Consider the following 25000-nt stretch of genomic DNA (forward strand, 5'->3'; position numbering starts at 1 on the left):
TTTTGTCACTTGCCAAAATGTGATAAATTTTCCCTTTATTTAGTGATAATACCTGCCTTCTGTAATAACCAGAACGCGTGTGTTTTAATTCTATGTGTGCCTGAGCCTTGTGGCGATTCTTTCTCATACACTGAATTGTGCAAGAGAAATCTGCAGCCAATTTGGGTTCAATTAAACTTTATACCGATAAACACAAAATTAATACATTTTGAAAAGTTATTCTAAAATGGGTTGAAGAGCCCAACGGCAGAGAGGAGCTGAGGTAGCAGATGTAGGAACACAGAGAGACGATGAGATAAGATAAGTTCAGATGGAAGTTAAGTTAAGTTAGGATGCCCCTCTATCACAGTGGGATGCCTCCTTCCTGCAGCTGCGTCTGATTAATTGCTCGTCGCTCTGCGGTCCCAGAGCAAACATCCTGCTTCCTGCTCTGGACTTTTGTTAGGAAAGAGTCAGCAGATGTTCCATGATATCTGTCTATCTGTCTATCTATCTGTCTATCTGTCTATCTATCTGTCTATCTATCTATCTGTCTATCTGTCTATCTATCTGTCTATCTATCTATCTATCTATCTGTCTATCTGTCTGCCTATCTATCTATGTCTGTCTGTCTGTCTATCTATCCATCTAGCTGTCTGTCTATCCATCTATCTGTCTGTCTGTCTGTCTGTCTATCTGTCTGTCTGTATCTGTCTGTCCGTCCGTCCGTCCGTCTATCTACAGTATCCATCAACATGAAAAACAGCAGCAACGTTATGAAGACACCAAATGTCAAGGAAACGCATGAAGCAGAATCTGCTGCTGAGCCTCTGGCTCCTTCTCTACGTCTCTGTCATTTATATTAAAAACATCTTTATCAACATGGCAAACAGAATGTTGACGTTTCCAAAGCAAAAAGAAAACAAAAACAATACAAATGTTATTGTAAATAAACATATATACACACACACATACTTATATATATACATATATACACATACAGTATATACATACACACATATATACAGTACATGTATACACACACACACACACGCCTCGTAAGGACAACCCCTCCTCCCTCTCTAACACACACATGAACACAAAGACAAAGTCAAGCAGTGAAATGTGAAGTGTGTTGACGTTGCTCAGGCTTTCTGTGTTCAGCTCTTATCAGCCCGGGGTGCAGAGGTCCTTATCAGCTGGAGTTGGAGGTGTGGTCAGTGGGGTGGAGGAGGGGGTAGGAGGGGCGGTGGTGGTGGTGGGGTGGGGATGGAGGCGGGGTGGGGGAGTGCAGATCCCATGGGCGTCCTCTAATCAGCGAGGTGGGCAGAAACCTCCTCCAGTCCATCAGATAACTTTCAAAGTGGCAGGATAAGTGTGAACGTTTGGCTAACAAAGCCCCTGGAGGCCGTTTGGGGGAGGCTGACCCCCGTACGACCCCCGTACGACCCCCGTACGACCTCCCCAATCCCCGAGACAAATCAGTCAGCCTTATCTGTTCACCAGGATGCTTGTTAACCGCCTTCCGCAGACCCAGGGGTCAGGGGTCAATCTCTGACTTCAAACTCTCGTCTAACGCCTCGCGGACACGCAGATACGGGCGACGGAGAACGTCTCGGCCGGCTGAAGGAACCGGGCGATGAAGACGTTGAACCTAGTTTTTAGGCAGAGGCTCAGTCTGCGGCCATTTTGGATTTAATGAAACTTGATGCGGAACAACCCCGAAGGAACACCAGCAAACAAACAGCAGCCGAATCTGCAACTCCAGCGACACTATTCAGGCTTCGCGGTGTTTCCCCAGAGCGGGGGCTTCCCAGCACGGAGTTGCAGACAATATATATATATTCGTATATATTTGTATATACGTATATATATATGTATATATATATACGTATATATATATATATATATATATATATATATATATATATATATATATATATATATACGTATATATATATATATATATATATATATATATATATATATATATATATATATATATATATATATATATATATATATTGTCTATGGCAGTGATTCTCCAGCTTTTTCACATCAAGGACCCTCATCATATATATATATATATATATATATATATATATATATTACATCTATTGTTTAATTTTGTGCATTTGAGTTAAGTAGTCGGCATGTCGCTCTTCTGGTAAATGTTACCATCTTTCTGTGTTCATTCTCGGCGTCGGGAGGATCCTCAGCCATGAAGGAACCAACGCTCGGTCTCGCTGATCCGGCTCCGCTTCAGATCGACTGGAGCAGTGGTTCCAGTGAAGTCAAGTCTGATCGTCTGACAACCCCCCCCCCCGGAAGAACCCGGCGGAAGGTTCCTCCGGCGCTGACGTAGACATGACAGAGACGTAAAACGAGGAGCGGGCGGAGGCTTCCGGCGTTGTCCGTGTTGGAGCCCCTCCCGTCACGTCTGGCGAGCAGCGGCAGCCAAAGCACGGCCGTAAACAAGGTGCCTCTCAGGCTCTAAGCGCTGTTTGCGGTCGGCCAGACGCCCACACCGCCGCCACCAAAGGAGCCGAGCTGTGGGGCGTTGCCTCAGATTTTCCCCTCTTAAACTTAAACTCCACCGGGCGGGAATCACAGCGACCGACCGAGATGACAAATTATCACTCGGATGGTTTTTTTGGGGGTTTCGTCTAATTGCACAGGAAGCGAGCGCGGCCGGGAGCGCCGCAATATGTTGCCGTCGTGGGCGTGTCCTCCGGGATCCGCCTCATTTGCATAAACACTTAAAGGTACGTTGCACAACTTGACTCCTTCTCCAAGTCAGAAATGGCCGAGTGGGTGGTAGTCGACTGGTCAGGCATTAGCGTCACCATGGAAACCGGCGATAAACAAAGCCGATTCTCACCAAGACTGCCGTCAATAATGGAGAAGGAGAGAGAACATGGCGGTCACGCAAAGAAAGACTGGGACAGACAGACAGACAGACAGATAGATAGAGATACAGACAGACAGATAGAGAGACAGATAGACAGATAGACAGACTGATAGACAGACTGATAGATAGACAGATAGATAGATAGACAGATAGACTGACAGATAGATAGATAGGCAGATAGACAGACGGACGGACAGACAGACAGTTAAAGTTACAGTGAGGCTCACAGTGCTTTTGGAATGAGATGAAGTTAGAAGAGCTGTCCGAGCGTGTTGTTCTGGAAGGAGGCTAATGCTAATGCTAACTCGCTCCTCCAGCTCCGCCCACCTGACGGTTCAGACGCATGTTTTGTTGTTTTGTTCGTTGTCCCGGCGACGTCGCTCTAATGAATCCAGCGCGCTGCAGGTCCATCGCTGAGAAACTTGACGCTGCTTTTGGGGAGTTTTGGGTCCAGGATCCGCTGAGGGTCACTGCACTGGACTCTCACACACACACACACACACACACACACACACACACACACACACACACACACACACACAAATTTCAACGCAAAGAGATACACACCTAAACCACATTCACACACAGTAAACACAGCGTTTTGTTTTCAGTCCCAATATCAAAACCACCAGAAAATAATGACGATAATAAAAACAGAAACTACACAACAACCAGTTTTATTTTTTGGATTCCAGCCCTGAAACCTCGTCCTGTGAGTGATAGCGTCTCAATTAAAGCTGGAATCTCTCCTTGATTTGCATAGTAAAGCGCTGCCTCCCACCCGGGTCCACATCTGGGCACCATTACCTACTTGCCCCGGCCCCACCCGCCCCCTCCATCACATCCCGTAGCCCCCGCCCCACACCACCATGGCCCAGCATGCACCAGTAACAAGGCTCCACCCACAGCACCTTCATTCGGGACCCTGTGACAGGGATCCGTGTCTGTGTCACGGCAGCTCTCCGGGCTGGAAGCCTCCGAGCAGCACGGCGGCCTCCCGGACCGAACGCCCGAGCGGCCTGCTTTGACTTTGGAACGTACGGGTGCTTATTATCTCTTGAAAGGCAAAGGTTCAAAGGCTCGAAGGCTCCGCGGCAACGGCGCTAAGCCCTGCTGTCCGTCAACAGATGAAGGACACGCCCCAAGCCAAACATATCAGCACCTGGAAAAAAAAAAAAGCCCCGCCCTCATTCAGCGGCAAATTTAACTCCGTGGATGTATGGAGATAAGATTACACTGAATAACGCAAACAAAGCTGTTGAGTCCAAAACACACACAAGCAAGACGGGCTTCAAACTAATATTCGGGTTTCGCTTCGTCTCCTTGAAAGGTTATAAGACAGGGATGTACCGCGGAAATCTGTGCCTCAGCATTCACAGAAGTGAAAGTCAGGGAAAGTTTCCAGTGAAAAGACGCAGAAAATGGAGAAGTACTTCACCTTGACGGTCCATTAATGAGGTACAGGTCACATGTTGCCCCGATACACAGCATCCCCAGTACAAAAAAACACATCCACTGCTTCCCAACACATATTTTCCAAGAGTGACTTGACTTTCTGACACATTGGGAAAATATTTGATTGTAATATTTATTATATCAATATGGACTGGAACGATACACACGGCCAATGTCAAGTTCCAAACCGCTGCCAAGCCAAGGTTCTGGGTCTCCGTCCATCGTTTGTCCCTCACTTTGTGACCCGGGTCTGACCCTGCATCAGTTCTACCTGCTGCTGCCTGTCCTGGCTGATGGCTCGCACACGTCCAACCCTGCCTCCGCCGGAGGAGCCTGCCAGGCCTCCACCCGAGGGGGAAACGCTGCCACAGCAGCACTGAGCACCGTCCGAGCCCCAGAGACCTTGCGTCAGCGGCCACAAGGAAGAAATGCCCTGTTTCCTCCCTATCCCATAATGCCCCCTGCGACCTCGCCTACATGGCGAGAAGGCGAGCTGTGCGTTGGAACAGAGGAGGCCTTTCGCAGAGTGCTCTCACAGACCCCGCGAACGGGGAGTTCAGTTTGGAAACGCGCTCCCTGCGTGGAAGCGGTTGCCTCCCCACCTCCGCAGTTTTGGGGGAGGGGTTGGAGTTGACTGCAACTGGGTTTGTGTCCATTTTGGGTTTTTACCCAGGAACCCCGGAGAGAAAATGTACCGCAAGCTGCAAAGTAGAAAACCTTTCAGGGAACGCGTCCAAAAGCTACTCCCCGCCCCACAGAAGTAGGAGAGCTTCGAGAGGAGGCGTCCAAAAGGGACTTCTGCGATACGGATGGAGGTTCTCGGGGTTACGAGCGCCTCGGGAGCATCCACCGCCGTAACCTTTGGCTCAGCTACCGAGAGAGAGCGAGCGCTGCGGAAAGAATGCCTCCTCTCTCAGCCGGGGGAGCTGCTCTGATTCACTTTATTTATTCATGGGGAACTTGCTGACTTTACCAAGCGAACCGTGCCAGCCGGACGTTTTACCCAGACCGGGCTCGTTTGACACCGTGCTCCATTAAGTCCGGATCGATTGGTGGATCCGGGCTCCATGGAGCGGGGGGCTTCTCCCGGGCGTGAAACACTGAGTCGGGATTAAAAGTCAAATCTGGTCTTTTTTTTTCCCCCAAAGCCATTTTCTTGTGAGCGCAGAAGGACCGTCCCCCGTGCCAGGAATTCTTGCGGACGCACAGAAATGCTAGGTATCGAAAATATTCCCTCCCCTCTGTGGTTGGAAGCGTGTCATTATAACGAGGGAACGAGGCCGACTCACCGCCCGGCGTAAGCAGCCCTTCTCATCTCCACCCTCTCAGTTAAATATGGCTGAACTTCCATAATAAACTCCACGCCTGGGTTAGGACTTTGGGATTTTTCAGTGGGAAAGTGTCTTGTGGTTGGACGGTTTGTGAAAAGTTTACAACTGGCGAACTGCGAGTGCTGGGTCCTGGGAAAGGGGCGGTGCTTCTAGTTTTTTTGTTTTTTTTTCCCCCATCGCAGCGCCGGCGTTCTTTAGGCTCTAAGAGACGGGCGTCGTGTGGGAACGCGGTCGATGAATCGAGCGGTTACAATCTGCGCACGCAGACAGCTCAACCATACCGTCTCGGTGATAGCGGAACGGCTCCTCCGTCTTCCAGACAATGGAGAACAGCTCTATCCTTCGCCGAGGAGAGGGCGTCGTCCTGGGCTCGGACTCTGAGGCCGTCCGTGCGGAAAAGGGACCAACATTTTGGGAAGGAAGGGCCATTGTGGTCGACAGATAGAAATATCACACGTGGAAGTTACGGAGGGTTGTGTTTTTTTTGTCCGTAGTTTATCCAAAGCAAACAATGAGAAGTCAGGAATAGAGGCTGACCCCTTCCCGGGGCCACACGGCGCGGCCCTGCGTTTGTCTTGGCCGCACGTGGATCTCCCATTCTGGCTTCAGCATAAATAAATAAATAAAAACTCCCCATTTGACGGACACGGGGCCCCAGAGGAGTCAGTCGATAGTTTCGGGGTCATGTTTGTCCAAGATAATGCGATACCAGGAGAGACGCGAGGGACGGTCGGCGCGAGTCGATGTGGTCGGCTGTGGCGGACCAGAGACGTGCAGCTTGGTGGATTCCTGGAGCTCAGGAAGAGTCCAAAGAGTTTGGAATGAATGTCAATGTCAATCTCCAACCGACAGAAGCGTCTGGACGTGTTTCAGCCGCTATGTGCGTGTGTGTGTGTGCGTGTGCGTGTGCGTGTGCGTGCGCGTGTGTGCGTGTGCGTGGGCGTGTGCGTGTGCGTGGGCGTGCGTGTTTCACTCTCTTCAAACGACAAACAACGTGGATTTTATTGGGATAATTTCCTTTGGTGATGACAGACGTAGCTTCAGAACACGAAAGGCCATGAGAGGCTCTGCTGCTCGTTTTTAATTTCATCAGTTTTATAACGTTTCCTCATGTCTACTCAGCATTTTACGCACAAGCCCGCACCTGGTTGGCTTCTGACTGCAACCCACAATCTACATCACGACTCTGGCAAAATGATACATTCTGCTTTCACGGTTTTCAGATGATTTTTCAGCACAACGCGCTGGAAATGAAACGATGCGGCACCATGAAAGCGAGCGGCCGATCCTCCCTGGGACCAACCAACCAGGCTGTTGTCGTGGACTATGATGCAGATTCTAAATCGGGTTAAAAGAAGAAAGTTGAGTTGTTTTGTTCAAAGCCCAGTCTTGCTGTGGTGCAAGGCATGATGGGAGAGTTTTGTTCCACTCTGTCACGACCTTTGATTAGATGACTGCTGCTGTTTTTATTGTAAATATTTACCATCCCAATTTCCTGGGGAAGCCTGAGCCTCCAGAAGTAAAGCAAACGCATAAATAACGGGAACGGTATTTGAAATAAGAAAAAGCAGTTGGAGTCACGCGGGGAAAACATGACTGAAAGTTGAGTCATGGGATCGTAGTTCGTGGTTCGGTGGAGAAGGAGCTCTGGGAATAATTACCTCCTTGGGGTAAAACTAAAAGACAACAAGACAACAGGGGCAGGGTAATTAGCGTTCAGACAGGCTTTAAACGGCTCTCGTTGTCATTAACCGCCGTTAACAGATGGCGGCGCGGCGGAGAGCTCCAGTTCGTGGCATTCCAGCGTGAGAAAAGGAGGCTTCGCCGCCCGGCGCCGGCTTTGACCTTGAGCTTTGACCTTGAGCTGGGCAGCGACTGGAGTCATTTGAAGCTTTTACTTTAACACAAGCTGAAAAAAGGCAGCTGGGACAGGGAGAAATGCAATCATTGAGATCATGAATAAATATGAATAAGTGAATAAATATCTATTTCTCACTATATCTGCTTATAGATTTAAAATCCCACACTAAGATGTTCATCACATTGAACTGTATGTTAGAGTATAAAATAGTATTAAAAACACGACTTGAATATTTACTTTATCCATAACTCGCTCTGCTAAACTACTCTACTCATTTAAAGAATCGTGTATGAACATTGGAATTTTATGGCCTTATCCTCTGATCGGAATTCATTGAGTGTACAAAATGATACATCCCAAAATGAAAGCCTCTTGTCTTTCTAAAGACACAATAACCCTGAAATACACGACGGGACGGGCTCACGGCTCCGCTACTAAGCGAAGCGTCACGTTGAAAGCCGCGTTCCTCACCACGGCTTCAGGAATACGTTCTTGTAGCGCGGAGGCCGGGATGAGAATTTCCATGACTGGACTTTTTTGGGACTTGACGTCATCTGTTCCTCAAACCCGAGCTCGCATGAACCCAACAACATCTGAACCCTTCACATGATGATCTCACTCCATCCCAAAATACAAAGACTGAAGCATTGTTTGGTGATTTGGGGAAATGGATGGAGCCAGAGGGGAACAAACTTGAAGGAAACTCTCTCCGAGAGCACAGGTCTGCTCAGGAGTTGTTGGTAATGATGGATGCCCCTTGTTCACAATCGCACAGGAAGTGAGAAAAGAAAGCTTGACAGGAAGTCAGAGTGTGGATCTATAGGAAAGAGCAGAGGAACCAAAACGGACTTCAAATGGTCACTTTTCTCCAACGTGTTGTTGCTCTACTTCTACTTTTCCTCTACTCTACCTCACCTGCACTTCCTCTGTAGCTCGACCTCCCTGTACTCTTCCTCTGCTCTAGATGTACTTCAACTCAACCCCATCTGCTCTACCTCCCTCTACTCGACGTCCCTCCACCCTACTCTTCAACGGCACTCTTCCTCCCTCTACCTCAACTCTTACCTTCTTCTGCTGTCGCTCTACTTCCCTCTCTACTCTACTGTTCCTTTACCTCCCTCCACCTTTACATATACTCGACTTCTATTGTACTCACTCCTCTGCTCTACAGTACCATTGCTTTACTTCCCTCTAGCTAGACTCTGTAGGGAACTGAGGAGTAAATCCACAATTACAAACCTTATGTTGACGAAAAATACATCACATTGTTTGGTTGTTTCATTTGTTGAAATGAAGACCGAACACAATTTAAAATGTTGACCTTCATCTGTTTTTTGTGTGACGTTCATTAATGGTTCAGTGTCGCAGGGATGTATGAATGCTCGGGGTATGAGCAGTTGCCAGAGCTCCTGTTCCAGAGCGCCCAGCCGGGACACAAAGGGTCTGCCAAATGTCAGCGAGATCAGAATCTGCCGTGGAAAGCGCAGAGGATCTGTTAAAGCAACGCAGCTGGGGGAGGGTTAGCAAACCGCCCTGTGCAGCACTTTCCACCTCCTCCTTCACCCACCTGGCGCGGCCCAGCTCCAACCGGCTGCACGGTGTGATTGCGGTGGATTCGAATGGACTGGGTAGACAGATTGGGTAGACTTCTCCTCGGCCGTGACATTTTGATCCCTTGGAATATTATGGTTGTTTGAAAAGTGTTCGACAAAGGCTTCAGTGTTTATATCCAACTGTTATGTTGAAAAATCACCGGCCCATGGAACACTGGTGGTCCCTTTGCTTGTAAGACGTAATTCAAGTCACCTGCGCACCATCAGTTTGTGTTGCCATCTATGACGTGTTGGTGTCTGGAACTCCTTCCACTGGTGAAATGAACAGCAGCAGAACCTACAGTTTGCCATCATTATAACTCACTGATATTTGTAATAGGTAAACCGCATCGCTTCCCGTCGGTCAGTATTACTTCCTGCCAGTCTAGCCAGTAACTCAGCAAATCCAAATCCAATCCATGTGTCCTGAACTCAAATCATCTGGGCTCGGTCATGAGGCTGGTTTCAAAGCAAATAGACTAACGTTAATATTTTACATCCAAAATGGCGTCACGTGGGGCTTTAGGGGTTTGAGGGCAGAACAGTTCAGCGTTTCCTAAGTCAGCGGAGTTATACAATGTTTTCTTCATTAATGGAGTCTATTCTTCTTTTCAGCCTGTCTGGTATTGTCGTGTATTTGTATAGTTTATACATAAGTTTAACCATGAATGCATCAAGCGTTCTTAAAAAAACACCTGTCTGGTCTCCTGCTGGACTGTGAATCCCACAGCGACCACAAAAAGCCGCTGTCACTGTTTGCACTGCAAACGCCTCAGTGGTTTTGGATCTGATCGAGCTTGACGTCTGTGTGTGTTTGTCCTCCTCTTAGGCTTCGCTGAATGAACTGTTGAGCCAGGGGGCCAAAGATCAGGCGGGAATCGATCCACGGCGCGGTAGAAAGAGGTTTTTAAAGAGTAACAAAAAGAAGTCGCTCAGCAGGAACCTTGCACCTTCACCGCACACCATGAACCGGGACTGAGGAGTCGCTTAACCAGCTTTGTTTCACGGTAAGTCTCACACATTTACCCACTGACCTAGAAGCAGAGTAGACAGGCCGTCCATGGATGACGCCGGTTGAAGCCAGTTCTGAAAGACAGCTTTGAAACACTGTTGTCAAATCTGTCATTTACGGGGGTAATTGTATTGATATGCTGTTGCTAGGCTACTGGGGAAAAATGGCAACAATATCTAGCAGACATGTAAAACCAAATCTCGTGAGCTTCAATGGATGAGCACTTTCCTCAGCCCTTCCTCTACCACGTAGCCCACGCATAGTTCGCCAGTCCACATTCTGCAGCCTCTATTTTACAGGCGTTTCAAATCTCAATCAGGGAGCCACGGTTGATTCCATATGCCGTACACGTGCTATTTCATGCACGCCACCAAACAAGCACGACAAAAGCAGCATCTATGACAGAGGAACTGACATCAGCGCCGTGTTCGGAGGCTGAAGGTTACAGAGGGTCCAGTTTTGTGCCAGTTTTTTGTTCGAGGGAAACTCGCACGATAGCGAGGTCATCATCCCACATGGTTGTTGTGGTTTAAGCCGGAGAGCCACGTGTTCGGGGTCCGAATCTAAACCGGCCGCCATGAAACCCTGTCGGCATCTCATATTTGAACAAAATGTTTTGCCACAGGGTCATAACTCAAAGCACATGTTCAGGCTGGGCGTGAAAGCAGGGGGCGTCTCCACGGCGTCACTATCGACGCTCACGCCGTGCACGCTCCTTGGGCCACGTGCAGCAGCATGACGTCACAGAGTCAGGGGGGGCGGTGAGAGGGGAGGGGAACACAATGGAGAAGCAGAAGAGAAAAGCCAGAGTCAGCAGGACGAGGCTGTGACCGCCGGGTGGCAACACAGGAAACGTGAAAAAAGGAAAAGCCCCGGCCCAGTCACGTGGCCCCGGGCACGACCGACCTTCGCTCAGATTGGAAACAGCTTGTGGGTCTTAAAGGGTGCATCCACCACTGACAACAAACCAAAAGGCTCAACGGACATGGCTGCTTTCCATCACTTCGCTTCCAAAACAAGGGCACCGACGGCGTGTTGCGAAAGCTGCATATCTCAGCTATTTAGGGTGAAGGCAGAAGGTCAAGTATCTACACACAGCTACGTCAAACCCCCACCCAAGCATCCCAACAGTGTAAATCTTACTGATACAACCTTTAAGGTGACAGCGATAAAGGTGGAAGGTGGATCAGAATCGGAATTAATGGATCGGGCGCTTCTGTAGAGATACCACTGAAAGACAAATAAAACAAAAGAACAGGAAGAAGTCGTCGTCCTTGAATCACAAGCTGGAGGCTACAGGTTGTTTTTTGGGGGGGGGGTGACGCTTTCCGGAAAGTCTGTGGAGTCAGAATTCGGGAAACGGAGCGTCTGGCCGAACACAATGGGGCCCCACAAAGCCGACAGGAAATCAGTCGGATGCAACTTCACTCCAGAGTCATCCAGGATGAGCCGGAACATTTTTAGCAGGACAAGGCGCGTGGATGGACACCGACGAACCGGCGACCGGCCCACAGCTGCGGGCGTCGCCGGGAGATCTGGAAAGCTATTCACGCACTAAGTGGTCCCTGTTGGGTCTCCGTGGGGGGGTCAACCCCTGACCCCTGACCCCTGACCCCTGACCCCTGACCCGATCCTTGACTTCTGTGGAAAAGGTGTGGTGGAGCGCCATGTGCCAAACGTGTTATGAGGGAGAGGCGGGAGTAGAAGAACCAAGTGTTGGAGACAGCGGGTTGGAGGTTGGAGCAGGGTTGCCAGCTCTCCCCACAATTATATATGCCATAATTAAACAGGCCATAATAAAAAAAGTGCTTACAGTATACCAAGAGGTTTTAAACATAACCCACCATTAAAACACTCAGCTTTTTATGATACCATATATATTGTTACAGCCACTATAATTTTTAACCCTGTTACAGTATATTATATATATATTATGTATGTATATTATATGCATACTTCCTTAGACACAATTTCTTACTTTTGTCAGAATGTGAATTGTTGACACAGAGCTTTATGGTTTATTAATTTCTTGTATATTGTATATCGATATATTTTATTAAATTCTGAGGCTTATGGTATATTGCCATTTTTCTCTATTTTTGAAAAAAGAAATAGGTTCATTCGATATTTCCAAATTTTTCATTTTTTTATTACTTAATTCCTATTGTCTTATTTTCTTAAATGTATGCTGCCGTATCTATCTATCCATCCAAATTGGAACATGTCAAAGGTTTAGGGTCCATTTAGGGAATTTGGGGCAGGTGTTGAGCTGTCTGTGGGCTGGAAAGTTTTCCCATGACTTGGCAACTCTCTCTGGTTTGGGGCGACGTCCAGGGTCATAAAACATTTTGAGCAGCAGACTCAGCTGCTGCTGGTGGACTGGTCAGCGCTCCGGTCGTCTGGCAACAACCGTCAGGTGTCGACTCAGCGACATAATCCCTTGGTTCCTCCATACTGCATATTATCGTTTCATGTATTTTTGACTGTTTCTCTGTTGTGCGGGTTATCAAGATGTGCTGGAATGAGAGGGCTATTCTTAGATGCACAATCTCACTGCAATGTTCCCAGTTCGGTGCAAACAGGCTCACGGTTCTGATCCGTGGGTCTACTCCCGGCAGTTTATTTGGCTTCATTCAAGCCCTGTTAAAAAAGTTGACGTTCATGTCGTGTTTCCCCAGGTGTGAGGGAGCAGAGCGGCACCGCCATGGACGCCAAGAGGAAGGAGATGGACCTTCTAAGCAACAGCATCGCAGCGTTCGCACACATCAGAGGTCAGCCGCTGCCGGGGACGCTGGTTTCCATGGAAACCGCTGACCCGGTTCCAATCATTCCTGCGGCGGACATTTTGAAACCATCTCATAACAGCCTTAATCCGCCGTTGTTTTACTTGGACGGTTTTTGAAAAGTGCTGATAAAATTTTGTCCTAAAGTTTAGGGTGAACTCGACAGAACTTTTTTTTCAGGGCTGTGTTGAATAATGGATCAAAATGGCCGACTGGATCAAGTTTGGAAGGGGTTTAGCGATGCCCAGGGCAACGTGAGGTCACACTAATATGATCTGATTAAATGAAGTAAAGTTGCATTACTTCTGCTTTTACAAGACAGTCATTTTATTTTGATTCCTATTATTTAGCGTTTTCTTCCATTTTCTGCACCTTTTTCCAACTGTGAGAGAGGTCTGAACAGCGATCTTCTCCAGGACGAATAAACGTCTTAAACGCTGTATTCTCTGCTCCTCTACGCCAGCCAACCCGGAGAGCTTCGGCCTGTACTTTGTGATCGGCGTGTGCTTCGGTCTGGTGCTGACGCTCTGCCTCCTGGTCATTCGCATTTCCTGCAAGCCGCGGACCAAAGCGGCGCCCACAGCGCTGGAGAAGAAGCGGCTGAAGGACGCCAGCGAGGACGAGGACGAGGACGACGAGGACGACAGCGGCGACGACAGCGGCGAGGAGCGGGACGAGCGCCGCGACGCGGAGGCACCGCCACCGCCCGCCCCGCCCGTCGCCACGGAGATCCCCGCCGGTGGGGGTGACCGCCGCAGCCAGTCGGACGGCGCACTGAGCGTCAACGTGTTCGCTTCGGCCGAGGAGTTGGAGCGGGCGCAGCGGCTGGAGGAGAGGGAGCGAATCATACGCGAAATCTGGAGGAACGGCCAGCCGGACATCCTGGGGACGGGGACGGGGACCATCGGACGGGTGCATTACTACTAGAACCCTGCTCGGTGGGTCCCGGGGGTCCCGTGGGCCCTAGGGGTCCCGGTTGACGAGTCGCCCCCGAACTGTGGCGCCAACCGTGACTTTGGGAACGTCCGGCGTTTCCCCCGGAGCCTGAAGGCGCACGATGCACGATGGACGGGTCCACACGCTGAGCCGTCCACAACTTGTTGTTTCAACCGACCCAAAAAAGTCACATTGCTGCCTTTCAAGGCCCGACCGGTAACACTGGACGAACAGCGCCCTCTGGAGCGAGCCGAACGGGTTTATAAATAAAACAACGTCACGCTCCCCCCTCCACGAGGTTTTGTCTCGCAAACGCCGGTCGTTTTGAGCTGAACATTAGTCGGTGCCGTTCACGCCAAATTGAAACCAGTTTGGGGATATGAATGTTGTAGTCCAAGGGGCGGGGCTTTGAGTGGAGATTGACGGGTCTGGGCGTAAAGGGGGCGCGTCCTCCTTTACAAGCGGCGCAGACTGGACCTCAATAGACATCGAGGCAACAGTGAAATATATAAAACATGGAAAGCAGCATTTGTTCTTATACAGACCAGTAGTTAAGCTTATAATCAAGGAAATCCAGCTCCGTGGAACTAGTGGTTTGCTTAAGCAGCATCCGTCAATAAAAGTCATAATCTCGATCTCATAAATTTCTGCGCTCGCATCAATCTCAGCGCTCAGAAGTTTCCGGCGCTGAGAAGCAAACAAAAGAAGGACCTAGATTTCGCATTCTCGGTTTGCATCTCACATCTAACGTCTGGTTCTGAATCGTGAATGAAGGACTGCAGGCAGCAGAAGGAGGTGAGAAACACCATTGCTGCTGGAAAAGAATCCGCAAAGGCGCCATCTTTCCAGCCATGAAAATACAGAACCACGAGATGAACAGGAAAGCCGCTGACGTCCAGTTCGGGTGGAGGGCAGCCGGACCTCGTCACTCATCATTTAAAGTGGAAACTACGATTTTCATCACAGCGACGAGGTCAGGTACATGTGCTGCGTTTGTGACGTTGAGAAGCCATTTGTTGCCTTCAGCTCGTGGACGGACACCAGGGGGCGTCTTCAGGACCAGCAGATGGAGAGGTCTGGTGTTTAAGGACAAAATGCTCAGAGTTTAAAGTTTGTGTTTTGAAATGAGGGATGCACCCATGACACTTTTTCCACTTTTGTCGACGCCAAACCAACGCCCTGTTATCAATTATTTATCAGCAGAATCCACGTCAGCTGATCAGATCCGTATTATCCATGTTTACTGAAAACTATACGCTGTCACGTCAAAATAGTGACAAATAAACACCTTACAAAAGGCAGGAAAAACATTTATTTCAATAGCAGACATCTTTCACACAGCTCTTGGTATTTTTGTATCAGAGATTTTCTCAGAGTGCAGGGTTTTATCCTCGTTTTGGACCGGTATCCAACACTTAACGCTAATTGAAGTGGTAATCCATGAGGTCCACTGTTTTGGGTTAGGGTTAGGTCACGCGACAAGTCCCAGAATTCCATTTTTTATTGGGGTGGTGGGGATATTTTCTGTTCTTTGTTATGAATGTTCATCCATATTGGCAGTTTCCAACCACAACAACCACGCTGCTTGAGCAAATTCACATAAAAAACAGTTCCTGCAGTGGCGGACCCCGCCACCAACACTGGAAAAAAGCATATCGAGGCAGCACATGCAGAATGCAAATACATTGAAGGGCGGTTTCTTATAAAGTTTCAGCTAAATAAAGCATCAACTATGGGATTGTCTTTTCAACAAAATAATCTCACGGATTACCACTTTAAATTATAACACAAGCACAAAAAAGGACCAAGTATCTTTGTTTGCATCAAGGATTTTCTCCTTTTCCGCGTTTCTAGAGGAACCAAAACAGCCGTTGCTTGGAGGCCGAGCGACTTGAACAAGCAAATATTTAAGGAGTCAATTTACACGCAGATGTTTAAAATGTGACTCAGTGTTTTTGGGAAAAACAAGATTAAACCGCTTCACCATGAGAAATAAACCAAAGGAAATGACAGAATTAAAGTATTAAAACAGAGAAATGTGTTTATATATCTACAGCCTCGGGCTTATTATGGTGATGAAACACTGCAACTTGGTGCTAAAATGAGCTTTATGACAGGAAGTCTGCGCGGGACAGAACGTTCTGTTTCATTTTGAATGTTTTGTTTTTGGCAGGATGGTAGGAGGAGAAGGAGAAAAGTACCATCGCCATTTGAACCAAAGATTTGAATTTTGAAGCGCAGCTCGCACGGCCATGTCCTCTCCTGCACGGGAAAAGGTTCTGGTTCCTTTCTTTTCGGACGCCACAACAGGACACGCAGGGTTAGGTCGCTTTTTGGTGCTTTTTGGTCTGTGATTCACAACAATAAAATAAAAATGAAATAAGCGGTCATCTCTCCAGTGAAGCCGTTCAGATAAGGGACATTTACTCTTCACGGTACCAGGACTTCTTCACTCAGTTTGACCCTGAAGTTTGGTCAAAATATTCTGTATGTTTTCCACCAGAACTTTTCAAATGGTGTAGTGTTGTATAATTATACGTTTCTATAAGAAGGCGCACATTAAGTCAGTTTAATTGCACTTAAACTACCCCCAAAATAACTACTGCAGGGTTTATCCTGGCATTACAAAATGAAATTCAAGGACTTTAAGCACTTCTAAGGACTTCACGCAAATCAAATATAATACATTATGATCCTTATTAATTAAAACATCTTACTGTTTTATATATATATAATTTTTTTTTTTATCTCATTGTCATCTACTATTACAAGGGTCTATTTCCCACCATACTGGATTAAATTTACATTTCCCTGCATCATCTAAGTTGTAAAAGTATCTGCAACGTGGGCGTGGTGTGCTTTAAGCTGCATCTGTCTTGGGTCTAGGTAGCTGGGCCGGAGGTCAGGGTGCCTGTACACCTGTTGCTCGTCAGAGCAACCAAGAAGCAAGAGGTAAAACTCTGTCATGACATGTGTCCATCTGCTTCCGGCTTGTTCCATCTGTCCACTCTCTACAATAAACTGGTGTTTGCAACATGTCTGCCTGTGTCTGTGTCGGGGATGACCCTAAAAATGCCACCGGGAAGGTGAAGGTGAAGGTGAAGATGAAGAGGAAGGTGAAGGTGAAGATGAAGAGGAAGGTGAAGGTGAAGATGAAGATGAAGAGGAAGGTGAAGATGAAGAGGAAGGTGAAGGTGAAGATGAAGAGGAAGGTGAAGAGGAAGGTGGGAATCCAATGAGCGGTTTGATGGGGATTTGAGCTGGGACCGTTCTGAACAATATCTCGAATTAAAAAAAATAAAAAATAAAATCTTGTTCAAAATGAATCAAATTATTTTCAATAAAAATAAAAACAAAGCTAACAAAAGGCATAGATACACATCATGCACTGTGTTGATGTAAATCACCTTCACTAAACCACAGATAGACAAGGAAATAAAGAGCACGCTTCACATTCAGGTTGGTACCAGGGTTAGCCACAGGGCTAGCCACTAGCCTAGCATCCATTGGCGGCATTCCAACTGAACAACATATTGCTTCACACAAATCGTTTCCTTGATGACAACTTTTATCGGTTTTGGTCTTATCCCGACTCCTTTTTGTTCAAAAGGATCAATAACCCTTCACATTAGGAAATGACCAATATTGGGCTTTTAGGCTAATGGATATTTCTTCTCAGCAGGCGTGGTGAGGAACTCATCGGAACACACGACACGTTCACACACACGGTGTTTTCAACTACATCAACACCAGACCTACCTTCTCTCTCCTTATTTTCTAGTTTTCCAGAGTTATTTGTTTCTGTTTCTCAGTTCCAGTCCACTAGCTCTGTTAGCTTAGATGTGTCCAGGAAGTTCTGTCGTCTTCTTCTTCTTCTTCTTCTTCTTCTTCTTCTCCTTCTTCGACGGTTGGCATCCAGCTTATTGCTGCATTACCACCACCTTCTGCTCCGAGGTGTAAATCAGACGTTGGACTTTTAAAGAAATGTTTTAAATAATTATAATAATAAAACCCATGCACCCTAAACTACATGTTATCCTCCATGCTTTACAACTTAGTCCTACTAACCATGTTCCATGTCAGTCTCCCTGACAAGCCATCCCTGCTCACCCATCACATCCCATAATAAACCCTGTATCCCTTCAGAAAGCTTCCAGTACCCTGACCTGCTGACCCATACTCTGACACCTTCCATCCTCCCAGCACTCCTGCAACACTCCTTTTGTGTACGCCAGTTATTTGCCATGTGTTGCATCCTTCTTAATTCCAACAGCGTTTCCTTCATTTCTAGGTGTAGGGCAGGTACTGGTCATGTTTCATAAGACCCACTGAAGGCGCTCGATGCATGTGCCTGAATCACATCCAATTTCCTGACAGGAGACCTGGCTGCTGCTCCGTACGCTACACTGCCGAAATCCAACACGCATCTTATCGAGGCCACATAATGTACATTCTCTTCAACAATGAGCAACTTGCTGCCCATTTCCTACCAAACATCTCATCATTATTACTCTTTTGCATTTTTCTTCAATCTTGATGTCTGCTCAGGTTAACCGTGAACTCCCAAAAATGTAAACGTTTTATTGACTTATTTTTTATTTATAAACCCTTATCAGTCCCACAACGGGGACATTGGCAATTTCTCTGCATTAACCCATCCTAGTATCTTACGTATCTAGGAGCAGTGGGCTGCCATGTAGAGGCGCCCGGGGAGCAGTCAGAGGGTAAAGTGTCTTGCTCAAGGACACATCAGCATGCTACCAGGAGGAGCCTGGGATCGAACCAGCAACCTTCTACTAACTAGAAGACCCGCTCCCTTCCTCAACTATTTTCCTGGTAAATAGCCCCACTCCACCACCTCTTCACCGCTCCTTGTACTGCCTGATTGCGTGCTCCTCTTCCACGTTCCTTCCTCCTCATCATCAGCAAACAATGACCTTCCATATCTGCTGGTACCTTTGAGAAGACCTCATTGATCATAACGATGAAAAGCAGCGGCTTATCCCACTACCTTGAGGTGTGCCATTTCCAACCACGGACCGATTTGACAGGTCCGACCCAAACCGTACTGGAATTTTTCTTCCAAACAAAAAATCCTTTATCCGGTTAAAAGTCCTACCACCAACACCCACCCTGTGCAGCCTAATTAACAATCCCTCTTCCACACCCCGTCAGAGGCTTTGTCTACGTCAAAAAACGCTGCAACGACTGACCCTTGATTTGCCCGGGCCTTTCTTATTTCAGTCTCCAGCCTTATCACTGAGTCCATGGTATTTCTTCCTTTCTGAAAACCGCTCTGATAACTTCCTCCAACATTCCTCTCTTCTCAAGCTCGTATGAAAACCTTTCTGTTTGCATCCTTTCCACCGTCCTACATGTATTTGATGTCAGTGCTATTGGTCTGTAACTAGTGAGTTTATACGGATCCTTGCCAGGTTTTCTTATCAGAATCGCTGCTGCTTTCTCTCATAATTGTCTATCCTCCCACACTCTGTTGTAAAGGTGCAGCACCTTTGACAACGCTCCTTCCCCGAGATGCTAAGGGGGTGGTAGCTCAGGCGGTAGAGCTGGTGGTCTAGTGATCTAAAGGTTGCTGGTTCGATCCCAGGCTCCTCCAGCTAGCATGCTGTAGTGTCCTTGAGCAAGACAATTAACCCCTAATTGCTCCTGATGGCTGCGTCCGTCGGTGTTTGAACAATTGTAAGTCGCTTTGGATAAAAGCGTCTGCTAAAATGTAAATGTAAATGTAATGCTGATGCATAACAAAGCACATTTGATCTTCCCCTGGAGAGGTTGGTCTTGATCTATTTATTGCTCTCGCCATTCCCGCCAAAGTAAATAGTTCATCCATGACATCACCTGTTTCTTCCCTCCTGTCTAACACACCTGGATGCTGACTCCTTGCTCTTACCCTTCTCCTTCTCACATTTCTCTCTGAACTATGTATCTTTTGCGAATTGCTTGGTCACGATCTCTGCCTTATCCCTATTGGAGACTGCTGTTTCCTCCCCAGATGTCAAAACCATAACTAGATATTCCCCATTCCCCTCTGTCTCCTCCTATCCTCTTTATCCTCCCCCATACATCTCCCACAGTTGTTGTTCTTCTATTTTGTTGCAAAGATTTCTCCAACTTACCCTCTTAGCTTGACGTACCATTCTCCTGTGTGTGGGTTCTCATAACTTGTCTCAATGCTCTGACAATGTTTCCCACGGCCTGAGGCCACTCCTCTGTCCACCACGGTACCAGTTTTATATTCATCCTGTATTTACTCCTGGGTATACAGTGTAGGTCCATCTGCCGTGGTTACCTGATTATTTGATTAATCTATATCTCCAGAAATATCAATCCTTGCCATTGTTTCCTAATTCAACTTCTGGAACTTATCCCAATCTGCAGTTCCAAAGACCCCCTTTGGGATTCCACCAGCCGGTCTCACTTCCACTCTTTCTCCCACTGAGACTGGGTAGCGACCGCTGCCCACTGCATCTGTCCCAACCTCCCGGTTACTAAGCCCAGACAAGGCATTACAAACGTAAGGTCTAATGCTGATCCAGTACGTTATGTTTACGCTTGTTCCTCTACCACCATTCATACAGATCAAATCCGCGTCATCCATCAAAGCTCCTCCACAGTGTTCCGTGAGCATTGAAATCTGCACACCTCATTACTTTGCCTGTTTTTCTCCTTGTGTTCTGGGCGTAGTAGTTAATGATAACCACCTCCTCTCTTTCCCACACTCCCATCACTATTTATTCCTGATCATCTCCCTTTTCCAGTTCCCTATCTGGAATATCTTGTTTGATTAATGTGGCACAACCTCCTCCTCCATGACTTCTCTTTCCAAATCACTGGCCCTGCACCACAAACTCTGAAGTGTTTTTTAACCAGGTTTCCTCAATCTCTAATAAAATGTTTAAATAGCCGGCCATTGTCCAGTGAGCTCCTGGCGTGTTGCTTCCTGCTTGACTGATTGGTGAGCTTCTCCCTAACTTCTTCCCCTGCCAATCCCATGAAACCTAAATGATTCACTGCTGCTTTGACAACCAGCTGAATTTGATCATTTTTAGACTTATTGGGGCCGCACTGTTAATCACTCCTGCAATGAATGTTACTAAAGCCTTTTTCCACATAAATCCTCTAGTTTATTTTTTTGTTGGCGCTCCCGAACCCCCATCGCTCCTTGTTCGTTAGTTATCGCTCTGTTCTCTCCTCCACAGCCACGGCATTTTGGTTGCACCCCTGTTGCACACTTTCCATAGTCGTGGTGGCCCCCACATCTCCTCTGCTCTTTACAGCTGTTGGCTGTGTCCAAACCTTTGACAATGAAAGCTCCTCCATGGGCTTGGAAACAGACGCTCAGCGGGTCCCTCATAACACCCAGGAAAACCTGCATCAGCACACACTTCAAATCCAATCAATACCGCTTCACTGTCCTTTTCTTGTTTTCAATCTGTGTGCGTTCATTGATTTTCCCTCCCTTGAGATTCCCTTTTAGTTGCTCCCTATCTACACCCATTGGCGCCACCATGATCACCCCTTTACATCCACCACCGTTTCATGCTGCCGCTCTGCCTGCGCGCATCACGCCGCAAGTTTTCCTGTTTATTTTAGTTTGAGTGTTTCCAGTTGTTCTTCGTCCGCACGTCCCACCAATAGATTGCCATCATTACAGCAACACTGTTACTTTACCTCAAAATAACATGGTCAGACTCATTCCGCTGGCTTGGAAGATGGAGCATGGCAGCGCTTCCATTCCAACGCCCAGCGCCTCTTCTTGCACTCTGCAGCTTGTGTTCCGGTTGGAAACCGGGAAAAGTGCTTCACGGCTCTACGTCACTTCCTTGATGTTTGGCTCCGGTAATTACGTTGTTTTGTGTTTTTTGGGTTTTTTGGCCAGGTAAGATTTATAAAACAAAAATAATAATAAATGATCTTATGGGTCAAAATGTTCCCGACGGCCTGAGGCGCGGGGCCCGGACGCCGCAGCGTCCCCGGCGCTGAGGTGTCAAAGGATTAACACGTATGTTCACATTTTAACGCATTTCCACACATTCTCACAACCTTCCACGCCTTCCCTTTCATTCCGGCCCCAGGGGAAATAAACGTCCAACAAGTGACGTTTGACCGTTGAAAATGGTCCGTTCCCCTCTCACTGTCCCCTGGAAAAGAGCTGTTTCTGGTTGAGTAAAAAATAAATCCACTTTATTCTCAGTCCCGAGACAAACAAACAAGTTTCCAACTTGGTTTGAAAAAAAAAAAAGAAAAAAAAAAAAACGAAAAATAAAAACTTGTTATTTTTTAATATAAAACTGTGATCATCTTTCGATTTCAGAATTACACCCTAAACCAGTGTCCAACTTTAGAAAGAAAAAATACAAACATTGGAATGAGTGTCATGTGCATTGATTGTATTTTCTAATTGATTCCCCTTCATCCAGTGTTCTTACAGTAGACTCGCACCGCCCCCTGCTGGACACTCACCCCACTGCACCCACGTGTCGAGAAAAGGTCATCCATCACCACCCCCCCCCACGTGTCAAGTATTAATAATACAAATCAACAGCAGATGAATTTACATCACGTTAAAAAAAATATCCTATACAATATATTTAAAAATAAACATCCCTATGTCAAATGAAAAGTGGAACTACAAACAATTATAAGAAATAATTCCATAATTCCTCCCCCAACAGGAGACATCGCACGAAAACAGATCCCAAAAAATAGTGCTGAGGTGTGGACGTCTTCGTGGTCCAGTGTGGACGGACGTCCAGCTGCACCGGGCTCCTGGAGCCGCACAGTAAATAAACACACTTGTTTGTTCTCCATCCGTGGAGCAGCAGCTCGGTCCTAACGCTTCATCTTCAAACCGTGCACCTCCTCCTGCAGCAGCACCACAAGGAAGAGGAGGAGTTACAAATATACCGCAAAACAAAAACAATATTTGCAATAAAAACTTGTTTACAATAATGAACATGATGAATAGAAACAATTTAAAGGGCTGGAAAGAGAAATAAATACATCGATAAAAATGCTTTGAATATAAAACTGATCTTTTTGATGGTGGTGAAGATGAGTGGTTCCAAACAATAGACGTCTACTTTATTAACTAGTACTAGAATGTCTAGTGTTGTAACTAGTGTGTGTAGTTTAATAACTAGTGTCTTCTTTAATAACTAGTGTGTGTAGTTTAATAACAAGTGTCTACTTTAATAACTAGTGTCTACTTTAATAACTAGTGTGTGTCGTTTAGTAACTAGTGTGTCTACTTTAGTTACTAGTACTAGAATGTCTAGTGTTGTAACTAGTGTGTGTAGTTTAATAACTAGTGTCTTCTTTAATAACTAGTGTGTGTAGTTTAATAACTAGTGTCTACTTTAATAACTAGTGTCTACTTTAATAACTAGTGTGTGTCGTTTAGTAACTAGTGTGTCTACTTTAGTTACTAGTACTAGAATGTCTAGTGTTGTAACTAGTGTGTAGTTTAATAACTAGTGTGTAGTTTAATAACTATTGTCTACTTTAATAACTAGTGTCTAATTTAATAACTAGTGTGTAGTTTAGTAACTAGTGTCTACTTGTACAACTAGTGTGTAGTTTAATAACTAGTGTCTACTTTAATAACTAGTGTCTAGTTTAATAACAAGTGTGTAGTTTAATAACTAGTGTCTACTTTAATAACTAGTGTCTACTTTAATAACTAGTGTGTAGTTTAGTAACTAGTGTCTACTTGTACAACTAGTGTGTAGTTTAATAACTAGTGTCTACTTTAATAACTAGTGTCTAGTTTAATAACTAGTGTGTAGTTTAATAACTAGTGTCTACTTTAATAACTAGTGTGTAGTTTAATAACTAGTGTGTAGTTTAATAACTAGTGTCTACTTGTACAACTAGTGTGTAGTTCAGTAACTAGTGTGTCTAGTTTAATAACTAGTGTGTCATTTAATAACTAGTGTGTAGTTCAGTATTCATGTACATTATTGTCAGTATTCATGTACATTATTGTCAGTATTCATGTACATTATTGTCAGTATTCATGTACATTATTGTCAGTATTCATGTACATTATTGTCAGTATTCATGTACGTGATTCAACATGAATGTACAGGAGCTGCCACCCATGTGGCGGCGCATGGGGAGCACTTTGTGGTTCAGTGTCTTGCTCAAGGACACTTCAGCAAACAAGGAGCCAGGAAGCAAACCAGCATCCTACCCTCACGAGGTGACCCCCCCACCCCCTGAGCTACTGCCCCCCACATTACTCACTATTAATAGACAGTATTCACTATTAATAGAAAGTATTCACTATCAATAGACAGTATTCACTATCAATAGACAGTAGTCACTATTAATAGACAGTATTCACTATTAATAGAAAGTATTCACTATCAATAGACAGTATTCACTATCAATAGACAGTATTCACTATTAATAGACAGTATTCAGTATCAATAGACAGTATTCAGTATCAATAGACAGTATTCACTATCAATAGACAGTATTCACTATTAATAGAAAGTATTCAGTATCAATAGAAAGTATTCACTATCAATAGACAGTATTCACTATCAATAGACAGTATTCACTATTAATAGACAGTATTCAGTATCAATAGACAGTATTCAGTATCAATAGACAGTATTCACTATCAATAGACAGTATTCACTATTAATAGAAAGTATTCAGTATCAATAGACAGTATTCACTGTCAATAGACAGTATTCACTATCAATAGACAGTATTCACTATTAATATACAGTATTCAGTATCAATAGACAGTATTCAGTATCAATAGACAGTATTCACTATTAATAGACAGTATTCACTATTAATAGACAATATTCACTAGTAATAGACAGTATTCAGTATCAATAGACAGTATTCAGTATCAATAGACAGTATTCACTGTCAATAGACAGTATTCACTATTAATAGACAGTATTCAGTATCAATAGACAGTATTCACTATCAATAGACAGTATTCACTATTAATAGACAGTATTCAGTATCAATAGAAAGTATTCAGTATCGATAGACAGTATTCACTGTCAATAGACAGTATTCACTATTAATAGACAGTATTCACTATTAATAGAAAGTATTCAGTATCAATAGACAGTATTCAGTATCAATAGAC

General features: G+C 45.8%; 2 protein-coding genes across 4 annotated transcripts in view; one reads left to right on the plus strand and one right to left on the minus strand.

Moving 5' to 3' along the window:
• eva1ba (eva-1 homolog Ba (C. elegans)) overlaps positions 1 to 16911 on the plus strand; it is an 18949-nt gene extending 2038 nt beyond the window's left edge. The window contains exons 2-5 of one of the 3 annotated variants that reach the window (XR_013844298.1): positions 9959 to 10136; positions 12820 to 12912; positions 13388 to 14838; positions 16034 to 16044. Coding sequence is in view for 2 of the 3 variants with exons in the window: in XM_080006135.1 (XP_079862261.1) it covers positions 12846 to 12912; positions 13388 to 13851 (531 nt within the window). In the remaining variant the exon portion in view is untranslated. Of the gene's footprint in view, positions 1 to 9958; positions 10137 to 12819; positions 12913 to 13387 lie in introns of all 3 variants that reach the window. The other 2 variants (XM_080006135.1, XM_080006136.1) reach the window with 2 other exon arrangements.
• Positions 16912 to 22074: 5163 nt separating this feature from the next.
• sh3d21 (SH3 domain containing 21) overlaps positions 22075 to 25000 on the minus strand; it is a 22036-nt gene continuing 19110 nt past the window's right edge. Inside the window, exon 17 of the mRNA XM_080005228.1 lies at positions 22075 to 22746. Coding sequence (XP_079861354.1) covers positions 22714 to 22746 — 33 coding nt within the window. The 3' untranslated portion in view covers positions 22075 to 22713. The remainder of the gene's footprint in view (positions 22747 to 25000) is intronic.

This window comes from Zeus faber, assembly GCF_960531495.2.
Source record: "Zeus faber genome assembly, chromosome: 8".
Lineage (NCBI taxonomy): Eukaryota > Metazoa > Chordata > Actinopteri > Zeiformes > Zeidae > Zeus > Zeus faber.